The sequence below is a fragment of the Phyllostomus hastatus genome, unplaced genomic scaffold (genome assembly GCF_019186645.2).
Source record: "Phyllostomus hastatus isolate PE091 unplaced genomic scaffold, TTU_PhHast_1.1 phas_contig_65, whole genome shotgun sequence".
NCBI lineage: Eukaryota > Metazoa > Chordata > Mammalia > Chiroptera > Phyllostomidae > Phyllostomus > Phyllostomus hastatus.
The window spans coordinates 14300472-14316518 of record NW_025333932.1 but is presented as its reverse complement, the minus strand read 5'-3'; the positions used below and the strand labels follow the sequence as shown (position 1 = coordinate 14316518).

The 16047-nt window shown below is 40.2% G+C and overlaps 1 protein-coding gene across 1 annotated transcript in view; it reads left to right on the top strand.

Moving 5' to 3' along the window:
- Positions 1-16047, top strand: part of CNGB3 (cyclic nucleotide gated channel subunit beta 3) — a 165935-nt gene that overhangs the window by 132398 nt on the left and 17490 nt on the right. Inside the window, 1 exon segment of the mRNA XM_045849433.1 lies at positions 3718-3801. Within this exon segment, the coding sequence (XP_045705389.1) occupies positions 3718-3801 (84 nt within the window).

Genomic DNA, 16047 nt, shown 5'->3' with positions numbered 1-16047 from the left:
GGGTAACTTAAAGCCACAGTGAGTTATAAATTATTTATAGTCTTAAGTTCTATTTCAAAGAAGCAGGAATGGGCCTAGAAAATGAGAAATCCTACAAGTAAACTTTACGAGCTTTACAATTATGCTGTAAGCTTGCCATTGTTAAAAGAACTTCCTGGGTATAGGAGCTACCATCTAACCTATAGGTTATGTTTTGAATAAAAGTAGAATTTCTCCCAATTCTATTTAAATCTGCAGAATTCTTATTCAAATCTGTAAGATAACGCACAGTTTTTATACAGCACTGAATTCCACATTGTTGAAAATGGAATGATATTTAACAGTTTCATTTCTTACATCAGACTATATTTTAGGTCTGTACAGAAAGTACCCGGCCATGTACAGTGAAAACTGGAAACATTTATTTAAAAAGATACAAGGTACTTGAAACATTGTATATAAGACAGTGATATCTCAGTCCCCTTCAAAGTAGGCACCGTAGAACCTCACAGTTCTCCCAACTATAGCACAATATTCTTTCTGCCCTAGTAGCAGAAGCTGCCAAATGAATTGTGCCCCAACATGCTTCATGCCAAGATCCTACGTCAAAATCTTGGACACAGTATTTCTTGGAATCCCCATATCAGCTTCTAGTTCTTGCACTATCAGTCACCAATCTTTGTTGACTGCAGCCTGTATACATTCAACATTCTGGGGTGTTCTGCTTGTTGCAGGCCTTCCAGAATGTGGATCACTTTCAGCAGATTCTTGACCATCTTTGAAGTATTTGTCACACTTTTATTTGTGCTGCATTAATTGCATCATCCCTGAAAGCCTTCTGAATTATCCAAATAGTTTCCACTAAGGAATGTTCAAGCTTAATGTAAAATCTTATGCAGATTCATTGTTCTACTCAGTCATTTTGAATATGATGGCCACAAAGTACACATGCTCATTCAATAGTGTCTACCACCTCCACTGACTAGTACAGTGCAGTCATCATTGTTCATGCATGCACATTCCAGTCCACTCTCCTTGGCTGCTAGGTTACATCAGTGTCATGCAAACCATTCTCTTTATATCAACAGTGGCTGAACTTTTTCTCGGAAGACCTGTATTAATTAATGCCAGGCATCACAGGGAGCTTAAGAGAATTAAATAGGTAAAGATAAGAAAATAGTAAAATTTAATACAAATGTTAAATATTAATAGAACACTAATTGTAACTCTTATACAGTTACTATTTTTTATAGAAAATGGGACATTAATGAAACAATGATAGTGCCCTGACTTTCTGTCTATCAGAAACATCCCCACTGATGTCTATACAGAGAATGGAGTTATATTATGAGGAGGAAAACTAAACCCAGGATATAATGTTTTTAATCATATAGTAGTGGAGCCATGTTTATCTCAAGAAAATAGTCATTTCCTGGAAAGGAAAAAAGATAATTATTTTCAAACACATTGTAAAACATAACAACTTCATAATGCAAATTTCATTTCACTAAGCCTAAGTACTGATGAGAAGGAGCTCGTCCTAAACCACCATGGTCCCAAGGCCAATGGCACCTGTTCATAAAGCAATCTTTAGGGGACAGAATCACTTAATAGCTGAAATTTGAAGTTTTTACTACACACAGATGCTATATTTTGTTTATATGATGTGACATGTGCAATTGTGTTAACAAAAATTCATATTTAAAATTGGTTCAAGTGTTTTTGTCTGAGGAAAGCCAAGCTGTAAACTGAAAGCTATCCATGTTAGTGTACTGAGGAAAGATTACCTGTTTGAGAGCTCTAACTTGGTATGGTCTAACATTTTCCACTGACTGTGTCCCTTGATAGTGCTTTCTGCCAGTGAGCTCCCAGGAAGGAGAAAGGAAAAGGATGGCATGCAATCCTCTGCAAAGGGGATTTTTGTACCCACAAACAATCCTGGCATGTGTGTTTTATTTCATTATTATTAAAGTTGATAAAATTAAACTTGGAGTCTCATTAGTGCTTCTTCCCAGATCCATCATCCTTCCTCCTTCAGTGAGGGCCACTAAGATGACTTTTGAGGGTATCCTTCCAACCTCCACATAAATATCAGTGACAGCTAATATTATTTTGCATAGGTGTTTTCATAGTTGGAATCATATTGAATATGTTCTATACCTTGCTTTTGTGCAGACCACATTATTTGTTGATTTCAATCATATAGAGACAGAGAATAGAGGAGAGATCCAGTTTATTTATTTTAACCACTCTGCAGTATTCACACCTACAAATCTTCAGTATCTTCATCTGTCCTACTCATCCTTAAATGACTTACATATGTTACCCATTATGAACACTTCCCAATGCTCTCATTTCTTCCACCCCCACTCCCAGGCAGAAGCAAACTCTCAAAAGTGTTATGGGTGTTTACCTGGGGTATCTTATGACATAATAAACTTCTTCCATCAGTTACAGCTTCTCTGTTTGCTTAAAACATCCTCCCAACTAGACTTACCCTCTTTCATCCCATTTCTCCAAGGGCACGTCACAAAGAGTTGTTCATGGCAGCTTCTCATCACACTTGTTGAACTATATTAAGGAGGTATGCCTGGTAGCCATGGCCTTATTTCTATTCTGGATCCCCACAAACTATACTTTCTCAAATAAATTTTTAAGATTGTAACAGTACATTCATTTGAATGCTTCTCACCAAAGGCAACTCAAAGATACATTAATTATAGATTATTAACTTTCCTTATCAGTCAAGCAACCCTGAGGTCAAAATTTCAGATGGATCTAGCTCAGGTGTTTGCTACTAAAATCATTACAGAGAACTGGTGACTACAAAAAGAATGAAAACCCAATCACAAACTAGGAGCAGGCCTTCTGCTTCTCTCCTGCCTCTGCTATTGACCATGTTTAGTTTTCTGCAAAACAGCTATTCCCTAAGGTATGAGCAGGACCAACCATGAGAAGAAAGCTGCTACATTGTAGGCAGCTGTGGGAGGAAAAGTTAAAATGTTTGGTGAAAGAAAAAGATTCAAAAATATTACTTAAGGGGAAGTTTTTGAAGTATCTATAGATTTTTATTTAGTCTGTCATATAACTAAATTGTAATTATTTGGACAAAGTATAAATATAGATATATGCTCTAACAAATCAAATTTCTTTCTTACACTATTAAAGTAGATGTGAATAGTTACCACTCAACAGATAATAGCTCTTGTATCTATTATCCTACCTTTAAGAAGATGATAATTGAGTAAGGGAAGATATCAAGCTTGCAAAGTTAAATAATAATACCTAACAATAGTATGAAACATGTTATAAGAAAAAATATTAAGTTGAGATTTTGATATGTGTCAGTCTTAATATACTAATAATTATCATAGTATCACAAACATTAATAGCTATCATTAATTAGGCATTAAGTTTTACATGATTAAACTTTAACTTTTTGCCTTCATTTAACAGATTAGAAAACTGAGGGCATGAGAGGTTACATGGTAACAGATAGTGGAGACAGGACTGAAACTTAAATCTATCTACCCAGGATCCAAATTCTTGCTATACTATAGGTTAGGGGGATTTTTCCTTAAATTTTGGGTGAAGATATGTCCATATCCTTGGCATCTAATATTTTAGTGTTAACACAGACAACATTAACTATTACTCTTTATTTCCATTGTATTTTAAAATTATTTAGAATAATGGCCTTTTAGCTGTGTCTATTTCATCTTTCGTTTTTCTCTTTAGGGTTGTGATACACAGATGCTTTATAATATGTTGCTAAGATTGAAATCCACTGTCTATTTACCTGGTGATTTTGTCTGCAAAAAGGTGAGTGTGCTATTTTTCAATTGCATGACAGGTAGATAAGTACATGTGAGGAGTTCAGACATAAGTCCAGAGCATAGTTTAAACAAAATTTGTCCAGGGTAAATTCTATAGTATAGCAATAATTATGATATACAGTTCTGTAAAAACAGTAATGTGCTCTCAGAGTTCAAAATATAACAAGACAATATGGATTTCATTACTTAGAGGACATAAAATTTGCCCAGGGTAGTCTGAAAAGTTGTTTTTTATAAATATAAATTGTCAAGCATTATACCCCATTAATCCCAAATTATTTAAGTGGAGGATAAACTTACCAAAATAAAAGATGGTCTGCCCTTATTATGTCTTCCACAAACTATCAGTTATCTGCATTTAACTCACCCAGTTAGTGGATAATTAATGCCACATTTTTAAATTTTACTGTGCTTTTTATGATTACAAAAGTAAAACATATAAAGGCACAAAGACAACAATTCTACTAACCAGAAAAAAAACACTATTGATATGTTTTGGCCTATCTTTTTATATTGCTTGATACAGTTTTATAAATTGAGAGACATCAATAGTAAAAGCCAATAAAATCAAAATGAAAAGTAGAGAAAGAAGAGAAGTTCAAAGAAATGAGAGATGATCCCAAACCCTGGAGAGTTCCCAGGTAAGGGTGGGTGAGAGGTATTTGCATCAGTCCAGAGTCAGGTGTGAGTGCTGTGGTGGTAAGAAGCTTCTAAAGGACAAAGACTGAGGAAACTTGTACTACTGGGGGCAGGCAAGATTTCCTAGGGAACATAATGTTCAAGCTAGGTCTTGAATAATAAATTGCCATGAACCAGGAGGAACCAGGCATTGCAGATAGAGGAAAGAGTTAGCGTGTGCTAAAGCAGAAAGGAAGGAACTGTGTCTGCAGAGGGCATACAGAGAACTATGGTAAATCACAAGAAAACATCAATAAGATAAAAAAACCAACCCACAGAATGGAAGAATGTATTCACTGATGATACAGGGTGCAGCCAAGAGGGGGTTTCCAAAAAGGGATTTGGAATGGGGTCCAGAACTCAAGATGTCTAGGAAATATTAGAAAGACATATAAAATATCCTCACCCCTTCCCCCTCAGGTGTGATTTGGGGGAAGGAACACATGGAACAGGAACATGCAGGGCTGTTTTGTACAGCCACACCTTTGCAGCTAATCCATGGCATGGTCATTTAACATATCTATAGCCTTTGGCTGGTCACTTAGATATGTTAAATAGCTGTGGCCATGCTCTGAGCCAGGGGGATGGAAAGAACTTCCTCCCAATATGTAACTGGGGGGCAGATCCCCCAAGTTACAGTGCCTGTGTGAGAGCTTGGAGAAGATTAGCTCCATGACATGGGGCCACCCTGCCCAGACTCACAATGGCAGCCAAGTAAACTTGGAATAATTCAGGAATGCTGGGAGGTGTAACTGGTTGTAGGAGGAGTCTGAAATGAAGGTGCAGAGGAAGATTGGTGCAAGGATTTAAACCCAGACATGGCAGCCATTAGTAGAGAGAGCCACAAGGTTTTGCCAGAGTGGGGACCCCCAAAGCTTTGGTGGAGAGAAGAACCATGCAGTTTTGGCCAGAGTGCAGACCCCCTGCAGCTCTGGTAGAAGAGGACCACGTGTTTTTGGGGTGCTCCCTTTGGCCACGTGGCCTGGGAAGCAGGAGAGACTTTGCCTGGAAGAAGGGTGAAAGAACTCTTGCCAGTAGGCCATGAGAAGGTGCCACATGGCTTTGGATTAATTAGAGATCCTGCCTGGACAGCAACACAGCTAACGGTGTCAGAAGTCTAGATCCCAGATGTTGCTTCTTTTCCTGAGTTATGATACCTTGAATTAGGGCAGGGGGAGAAGGAAGCACTGTGGGCATCTGTGGGTATCCCTAAAGGACTCTGATATTTTAATGAAGACATTAGGTCACTACTTTAAGTCTATATAGCATTACATAAACATTTCTTTTCTTTTTCACAAATCTCTGGCATTGAGACATGACCAACCACGGGCCTGCAGTGAGCATGGAATGCTGCAGATGGCTCATCAAAACATGAGAAAAAGATACACAGAGACATCCAGGTCCTGTGAGGAAATAGGGATGGAATGGCCACTCTCCCTAGTGGAAAGTGCCTTGGCCTCCCTCCCTAGGGCATAGCGCCTCATTCTCCCACCCGAGCAGGCTTTTATTAGGTTCATTTACACAGGAATTCAGGTAAAGCTCATTGAACATTGCTAGGCAGATGAAACAATAGATAACAAGGAACTCTGAGGGCCTATTTTGAGTCAGGGTCAGATAGCTAAAGAGCTGTAAAACCTTGAGGAACAAAGTTACTTCTTGCTTGGACCCTTATCATTTCATTGAAAGCATTCTAAACAAAGCAGGTTTCACAGAATTTTACATATTCTTTCTTAGGCCTGATCACCTGGGGAACCCGCCCTTTCCAGCATAGGGTTGCACTACCCTCTGTCATTGTTTCAGGCTTAGGTAGAGCAAGGGAAGTAAGACAGCCAAGAGATTAGGATATTTTCTCACAGACAATGAGGACTCAGGCTATGTCAAAGCCAAGGGGTGAGGGTCCATCACCCCCTTTTGCTGTAGCCCCCCAAAGTCCTTCCTTGGGGGCCTTCCATGTGATCGTGCCTGTCTTAAGGTCATTCCCCCCTTGGGGAATCTTACCCATCATTGGCTAACTGACCAAGCATTGGGGGCCAGTTATGGATGAAGTAAAAGGAGCAGAAGTGGTGCTTCTGCCAGGGAGATAAGCTTTGCCTCCTTAGTGGCTTACGGTCCAAGGTCGTTCCCTCAGCCTTAGCCTTGGCAGGGATTACAGCTTCTGAAACCAGGCAGGGTGGGTCCCAACAGAGAGATGTCTTTCCTATAAGGCAACAAACAATCCAGCCCACTAGGGGGTCCTTTTGGTTATAGTATATCTCCCTTGGCCCCCTGTGTTCTGTAACATTGATACATTTGACAAGTGGTTAATATCCAAAATTTGTATAGAACTTACAAAATTTAAAACCAAAAACAACGCAATAAAAAAATGGGCAAAGACCTGAATAGACACTTCTCCAAAGAAGACATACAGATGGCCAACTGACATATGAAAAGATGCTCAGCATCTCTAATCATCAGAGAAATGCAAATTAAAACCACAATGAGATATCATCTCACACTTGTCAGAATGGCTATCACCAATAAATCAACAAACAACAAGTGCTGGGGAGGATGTGGAGAAAGGAGAATCCTTTTTCACTGTTGGTGAGAATGCAGACTGGTGCAGCCACTATGGAAAGCAGTATGGAGATACCTCAAAAAATTAAAAATGGATCTGCCTTTGGACCAAGAAGTTCCACTTTAGGAATATATCTGAAGGAATCCAAAAATTAATTCTAAAGAACATAAAGACCCTTAGGTTCATTGCAGTATTATTTACAAGCAACCACAAGATGTGGAAGCAGCTTACGAGTCCATCAGTAGGTATGTGGATAAAACAAATATGGGGCCTTCTGGCGAAGATGGAGGCATAGGTAGCTACACTTTGCCTCCTCACACAACCAAAAGAAGGACAACAACAAATTTAAAAACAAACAATAACCTGAACTGCCAGAAAAATGAACTGTATTGAAGTCCTAACAATCAAGGAGTTAAGGAAGAAACATTCATCCAGACTGGTAGGAGGGGAAGAGACAGGCAGCTGGCATGGAGAGGACTCCCAGCAAGGTGACGGCAGGAGGAATGGGGAAGGCAAAGTTTCAGCTGGCAGACTGGGTGAGGTGGTGGCTGGCAGAGTGAGCAGTCCCACATTTGCATGCAGATAAACTGGGAGGAACAACTGGGGAGCAAGACAACTGGCATAACCCAGGGATCCAGTGTGGGAAAATAAAGCCTCAAAACCTCTGACAGAGAAAATCTATGGTGGTTGAGACAGCAGAAGAAACTCCCAGCCTCACAGGAGAGTTTGTTGGAGAAACCCACAGGGTTCTAGACTATACATAAACCCACCAACCTCGGAATCAGCACCAGAAGGGTCCAATTTGCTTGTGGGTAGTGGAGGAAGAGACTGGAAACTGGCTGAGAGCTGAGCAAGCAGCATTATTCCCTCTCAAACACCTCCCCCACATACAGCACCAGAATGCAGTGATGTGGGTTGCCCCCCTCCCCCAGGAAATACCTAAGCCTCCACCCCTTACTACATAACGGGCACTGCGAGACAAAGAAAATATGACCAAATGAAAGAACAGATCAAAGCTCCAGAACACATACAACTAAACAATGAAGAGACGGCTAACCTATCAGATGCACAGTTCAAAACATCAGTAATCAGGATGCTCACAGAAATGGTTGAGTATGGTCACAAAATAGAGGGAAAAGTGAAGGCTATGAAAACTGAAATAAAGGGAACCAACACTGAAGGGAAGGAAACCAGAGCTCAAATCAAGGGTTTGGAAGAGAGGGAAGAAAGAAACATTTAACCAGAACAGAATGAAGAGACAAGAATTCAAAAAATGAGGATAGGCTTAGGAACCTCTAGGATAACTTTAAATGTTCCAACATCTAAATCATAAGAGTGCCAGAGGGAGAAGAAGAGCAAGAAATTGAAAACTTCTTTGAAAAAATAATGGAGGATTTCCCTAATCTGTCAAAGAAAATAGACTTCTAGGAAGTCCAGGAAGCTCAGAGAGTCCCAAAGAAGTTGCACACCAAGGAACATCATCATTACATTACCCAAGATGAAAGATAAGGAGAGAATCTTAAAAGCAGAAAGAGAAGAGGAGACAGTTACCTACAAAAGAGTTCCCATAAGACTATCAGCTGATTTCTCAAAAGGAAACTCATAGGCAGGAAAGGCTTGGAAAGAAGTAATCAAAGTCACGAAAGGCAAGGACCTACATCCAAGACTACTCTATCCAGCAAAGCTATCATTTTGAATAGAAGGGCAGATAAAGTGCTTCCCAGATAAGGTCAAGTTAAAGGGGTTCATCATCACGAAGACTTTATTATATGAAATGTTAAAGGGCCATATCTAAGAAAAAGAAGATGCTCAAAAATATGGACAGTAGAGACTGCAGATGGTGGTGAGGTAGGTGGGAGCAGATTTCACTTCACTCTACACATGGGAGAAAAACCTAGCTGATCTATGGAGGAACAGAGAAAACAGCCAATAGTACCTCAGCATATATGAAAATAGGAGACCAAAAATTGTAGAGGACATTGAAAATCCAGACGGTAAGGAGAGGGCTTCAGGACAATAAGGAGGTCCCTGGGACCAGTTCAGGGACCAGGGTGGCTGCAACCCCAGGCCCGGCGCCTGCCTATTCTGCCTCAGGGTTCTTGGGAGAGATCTGGGTCAACAGCTCCCTCTCTTGCCAAACAAGGTTTGAGTAGCACTGGTAGATTGAAGTTGCAGAGAGGGGAATAAGGACGAAGGGGCAAACACACAGGGGCTGTGAGTGCCTATGGAATCTGTGGATGCCAGGTGGGAAGAGTTGAGAGTTAGAATGTGATGGGCCCTGACCCAGATAGTCCCTGGTCTGGTTGGAGAATTGGGATGTGTGAGAGGCCAGACCTCTGTATGGAGTGGCAGGCTTGAGCAGGAGGAAATTCTCAAAAACAAAAAAAGTGAAAAAAGAGACACTTGACAGCTGTTTGGGGAATTCTCCTGCAGCAGCCACTCTAGCCTCCTCCCCACCCAGCCAATAGGTGCTCCCAAGGTGGCACTGAAGGCCCTGCCCACACTCCTGTAGCCCTGGGAAGAGTGCATGCCCAAACCTGAGGGATCAGTGGCAGCCTGGCCAAGTGTGCCCACCTGCAGTGTGCTCTGTGGAAGGCCCTGCCTGAGCCAACACACAAAGCCCGGGAAAGAGAACGCACGGCACCACAAGAGGCCCAGTGCCCACGCCCATAGACCAAAGGCAGAGTGAACTCCTCCACCTGAGGTGCCCACTGGACCAGAGACTGCTGTGGAACTGAGCTGGAGGGTGACTGAGTGCAGATCAGTAAAGGGGAAAAGTGAAACCAATCACCCCTTGGCATGCTGCAGCCAAAAAGACCAGCAAAACTGGTTTGGTCAGTTTGAAGTAACCAAGAGGCTTTTTTTTCTTTAAAGTAATTCTTTGTGTGTTTTTTTCATTATTTTTTAACCTTTTAACTCCTTTTTTCTCTCTTTCCTTCTTTCTTGTTTCATTCCTTCTTCCTTTGTTTTCCCTTTTATCTCCTTTCCTCCCTTTGTTTTTTTTAATTCCCACAACTGAGACAATAAAACCTAGAACTGTAAAAAGACCAGAGTTGGACCCAAATAGGGGGCATGCCAACAGCTGAGACAGTGAGATGAATTTCACTTTGTTACTACAGAGAACTTGCAAGTTACTGCATATTTGTATTATTATTTTTCATCATTGTTACATCTTTTATTTTATTACTATTTTTGTATTTCTCTTCTTTCCGATTAGTCTTCCTGGGTAGGCTGGTTAAATTGTATTGTTTGACTGGTTTCCCTTGTTCTCCCTATCACAGTGTATTATTAATTTACTGATTTCACTTCACTTGTGTTCCATTACCACACTACTCCAGGTCCTATACTTCCTATTCTTATTAGCCAGATCACATAGATTCTGTCATATGATGTTTGCTCCATTATTATTGTAAATAATAGCTGTTCCATACAATTGTAAATACTACACAGCACCACTCCCAGGTCTTAGTCCACTTCACAGTTTCCTGAACTATATTACTGTTCTGGTTAACTCTATTCTCCCACACACTACACCAATTTTCTATCCTTTACTCTTATTTTACCTCATAATCTGAACTTCCACAAGCTCATTACTTTCTAGATAGAACTCAAATCCTTCCCTACACAACAAGAGTCGTATCTTCTTTCCAAGCTTTCTAAAAAGTGGCTGGTTGGATAGAATATCACAGTTAACACTACACATATCTAAAGGATCTCCTAACTCTCCTGTGTGGGTTGGTAATTTAAGAATACATTCCTTCTGTCTTAAACCATTTTGCCTTCCCACTCCAACTGATCACAACAGAGTAGGTGGAAGCTGTGAACACCAGGATACCTGCTGGAAGAGGAAACCCAACAACAAAGGAACGACCAACAGATAACAACAGAAGAATGTGAAGGACGGAGTGGAAGTCACACTAACTCAACCCAGGACATATCTGGAAATACAACTAAATAGTGGAAAAACTACCCAGAACAAACAACTGAACAAGAGCAAGAGAGAATCCTCAAAACCTTGTACACAGAGAAGAACTAACTTCAAAACAACCTGCCCACAACTGCACAACAAAATACACAAGGTGGTGGACAGAGTGACCCTCAGTTAAAAAGCTGGTGGAAAGGATCCACTAAAGAGAGACCCAACAATAATCAAAATGCAAAGAAAAACACAGAGCTAACATAAATGACAGCCCAAGACCAGTGAGCTCGGAAGATCAAGGGAACAGCACCATTGAATCTCACAGGTCTTCTCCCATAGAAGATCACAGCATAAACCCAGGGAGACAGAACAGATAAATTTAAGAAGCAGAGGCTAACATGAAGAATCTCATAAACAATGGGAAGACAAACAAAGAATCCCCAAATGAAAGGAAAGGAGGAAGCCTCAGAAAGAATGCTAAATGAAATAGAGGCAAGTCAACTATCAGATATTGAGTTCAAACCAATGGTCATCAGGAAGATCAATGAGCTCACAGAGTATTACCAACGACTACAGGGAAACTAAATTAAACTCGCTGCAAACTGTATCAACATGAAAAAAGAAATAGAAACTATCAACAAAGGCCAAAATAAAATGAAAAATACAATTTCTGAACTGAAGAACACAGTAGAAGGAATCAAAAGCAGGCTTGATGAAGCAGAAGATAGGATCACCAAGCTGTAGCACCAGGTACAAAAAACACCCAGAATGAACAAGACAAAGGAAAGAGGCTCCAAAAGAATGAAGAGGGGTTCAGAGAAGCACAGCACAACATGGAATGTAATAATATCCATACAATAGGGATACCAGAAGCAGAAGAAAAAGAGCAAGGGATAGAAAACCTGTTTGAAAAAGGAATGATGGAGGATACTCACTTCTGGCAAGATGGAGGAATAGGTGGATGCACCATACCTCCACACACAACCAAGATTAGAACAACAACAATTTAGAGCTAGAATAACACCCAGAACTGATAGGGGATTTATCTGAATGGAAGTCGGACAGCCAAGAAGTTGAAGTAGACCCGTTCATCCAGACCAGTACGACGGGCAGAGAGAACGAGCAGGACAGGCACAGGTCGGCGGTGCACAGAGGTCGGGGAGGACTTGGCGCGAACTCACCATCCAGAGCTTGCAAGATCGCAGCGGTGGACCCTGAGTACACAAGCAGCGGCTGGCGGACCCAGTAAGGCGGCGATTGTGGACCAGGGCAGAGCTCGCAACTCAGGATCTCAGAGAACAGACTGAGATCCGAGGAGAACAGAACTACCGCCATTGTTCCCTCCCGCCCCCACCCCCGCACCTGCCACCACATATAACGTCACAATCTAGTGACTGGGGTGCCCAGCCCCAGTGAACACCTAAGGCTCCGCCCCTCACCTTAACAAGAGCTACCAGACAGAAAAAAAAGAAAAAAAAAAGGAGAGACAGGGAGAGACATGTTACCAACAGAAGAACAGATCAGTCCCCCAGGACTCCTCCTTTTGAGTGACCAAGAAATAGCCAATCTATCAGATGCACAGTTCAAAACACTGGTGATCAGAAAGCTCACAGAATTGGTTGATTTGGGGCGCAAATTAGATGAAAAAATGCAGGTTACCATAAAAGAGATGAAGGAAGATACACAGAGGAGAGCCAATGGTGAAGGGAAGGAAACTGGGTCTCAAAACAATACAGTGGACCAAAAGGAAGATAGAAACAACCAAGCAGGAAAGCATGAAGAAATAAGAATTCAAAAAATCGAGGAGAAGCTTAGGAGCATCCAGGACATCTTTAAACGTTCCAACATCCGAATTATAGGGGTGCCAGAAGGGGAAGGGGAAAAGCAACAGATTGAGCATGTATTTGAACAAATAATAAAGGAGAGCTTCCCTAATCTGGGAAAGGAAATAGTCTTCCAAGAAATCCAGGAAGCTCAGAGAGCCCCAAAGAAGTTGGACCCAAGAAGAAACACACCAAGGCACATCATAATTACATTAGCCAAGGTAAAAACGAAGGAGAGAATCCTAGAAGCAGCAAGAGATAAGGGGACAGTAACCTACAAAGGAGTTCCCTCAGACTGTCAGCTGATTTCTCAAAAGAGACCTTACAGGCAAGAAGGGGCTGGAAAGAAATATTCCAAGTCATGAAAGACAAGGACCTACATCCCAGATTGCTCTATCAGCAAAGCTCTCATTTAGAATGGAAGGGCAGATAAAGTGCTTCTCAGATAAGGTCAAGTTAAAGGAGTTCATCATCACCAAGCCCTTATTTTATGAAATGCTAAAGGGCCTTATCTAAGAAAAAGAAGATAAAGAAAAAACATGTATAGTAAAAGGACAGCAAACTCACAATTATTAACAACCACACCTAAAGCAAAACCAAAAGAAACTAAGCAAACAGCTAGAACAGGAACAGAACCACAGAAATGGAGATCACATGGAGGGTTAGCAACAGGGGGGTGGGAGAAGGAGAGAGGGGGAAAAGGTACAGAGAATAAGTAGCATAGAATGTAGGTTGAAAATAGATAGGGGGAGGGTAAGAATAGTATGGGAAATGTAGAAGCTAAAGAACTCATAAGTATGACACATGGACATGAACTGAAGGGGGGAGGGGAATGTGGGTGGGAGAGGATGTACAGGGTGGAGGGGAGTGAAGGGGGAAATGGGACAACTGTAATAGCATAATCAATAAAATATATTAAAAAAAGAAAAAATAAAAATGAATGATGGAAAACTTCCCTAATTTGATGAGAGAAAAAAATCACACAAATCCAGGAAACACAGGGAATCCCAAACAAGAGGAACCCAAAAAGGCCCACTTCAAGGCACATCATAATTAAAATGACAAAATTCCAAGATAAAGAGAGCATCTTGAAAGCAGTAAAGGAAAAACAGGAAGTAACATACAAGGGCATCCTGATAAGGCTAGCAGTTGACTTCTCAATGGAAACACTCCAAAGCAGAAGAGAATGGCAAGAAATATTCCAAGTAATGAAAATCAGAGACCTGCAACCAAGACTACTTTATTCAGGAAGGCTCTCTATTAAAATGGAAAGCCAAATACGGAGCTTCCTAGACAAAAGAAGCCTCAAAGATTATATGTCCTCCAAACAAGCTCTGCAGGTGATGTTAAAGGGTTTGCTTTAGGAACATGAAGAAGAGCAGTGAATAAGAGAAGAACACAAGTATGAAGAAATGGCAATGAATAAGAACCTATCAATAATAACTTTAAATGTAAATGGATTAAATGCTCCAATCAAGAGACATGGAATAGCAGAATGGATTTAAAAAATGATCCACACATATGTTGCCTACAGGAGATCCACCTCAGTAAAAAAGACTTACACAGACTGAAAGTGAAGGGCTGGGAAGAAAATATTCGAAGCAAATGGACAGGGGGAAAAAAAGCTGGGATAGCAATACTCATTCTGACAAAATAGACTTAAAAAAGGGGTCATAAAAAGAGACCCAGAGGTCACTTCATAATACTCAAGGGAAGAATCCACCAAGAAAATTTAAACATTGTAAATATATATGCACTCAACATAGGAGCACCCAAATACATAAAAATCTTAGAGGACTTCAAGAAAGATATTGAAAACAAAACAATTATGCCAGGGGATTTTAACACCACACTGTCAAAAATGGATAGATCTTCCAAACAAAATATCAACAAAGATATTGTGGCATTGAACAATGCCATAGAGGAAATGGACTTAACTGATATATACAGGGCCCTCCATCCCAAAGAAGCAAAATACACATTCTTTTCAAATGCACATGGAATATTTTCAAAGATATACTACATGATAGGACACAAAACAAGCCTCAACAAACTAAGGAAACTGAAATCATATCAAGCATTTTCTCTGACCACTAGGAACTGAAACTACACACCAATTTCAAGGGAAAAAAACACTCAAAATTATGCAAATTGAATAGAATGCCATTAAACAATGAATGGGTCAAGAATGAGATTAGCGAGGAAAATAAAAAGTTTCTGGAAACAAATGAAAATGAACTCACAACAACCCAAAACTTCTGGGACACAGCGAAGGCAGTCCTGAGAGAAAAGTTAATAGTGATATAGGCCTACCTAAAAAAGACAGAAACATTTCAAACAAACAACCTAACCCTACATCTACAAGAACTCAAGGAACAACAACAAAGACAGCCTAGAGCAAGTAGAAGAAAGGAAATAACCAAGATCACAGCAGAGTTAAATGACTTAGAGACTAAAAGCACAATTCTAAGGACCAATGATACAGGATCTGGGTCCTTGAAAACATAAACAAAATCAACAACCTCTAAGCAGAGTCATCAAGAAAAAAAGAGAGAGAACCCAAAGAAACACAATGAGAAATGAAAGAGGAGAGATTTCAACTGATACCATGGAAATACAAAGGATCATAACAAATTACTATGAAGAACTGTATGCCAAGAAATTTGGAAACCTAGGTGAAATGGACAAATTTCTAGAAAAATATAATCTTCCAAAACTCAATGAAAAAGAAGCAGAAAGCCTGAACAAACCAATAACAGCAAAAGAAATTGAAGCAGTAATCAAAAAACTCCCGACATACAAAAGCCCTGCACCAGATGGTTTCACAGGAGAATTTTACAAAGAATTTAAGGGGGAGCTAACCCACATACTCCACAGATTATTTCAAAAAACTCAAGAAGATGGAAGACTCCCAAACTCTTTTTATGAGGCCAACATCATCCTAATCCCAAAACCACATAAAGACATAAGAAATAAACACTTCAGACCAATACCACTGATAAACATAGATGCTAAAATTCTCAACAAAATACTGGCAAACCTCACCCAGCAATATGTTAAAAAGATCATACATCATGACCAAATGGGATTCATCCCAGGGATGCAGTGATGGTACAATATTCACAAATCAATAAACATAATACACCACATAAACAAAACAAAAGACAAAATTCACATCATCATATCAGTAGATACAGAAAAAGAATTTGATAAGGTACAGCACCCATTTATGATAAAAACACTCAGCAAAGTGGGAAT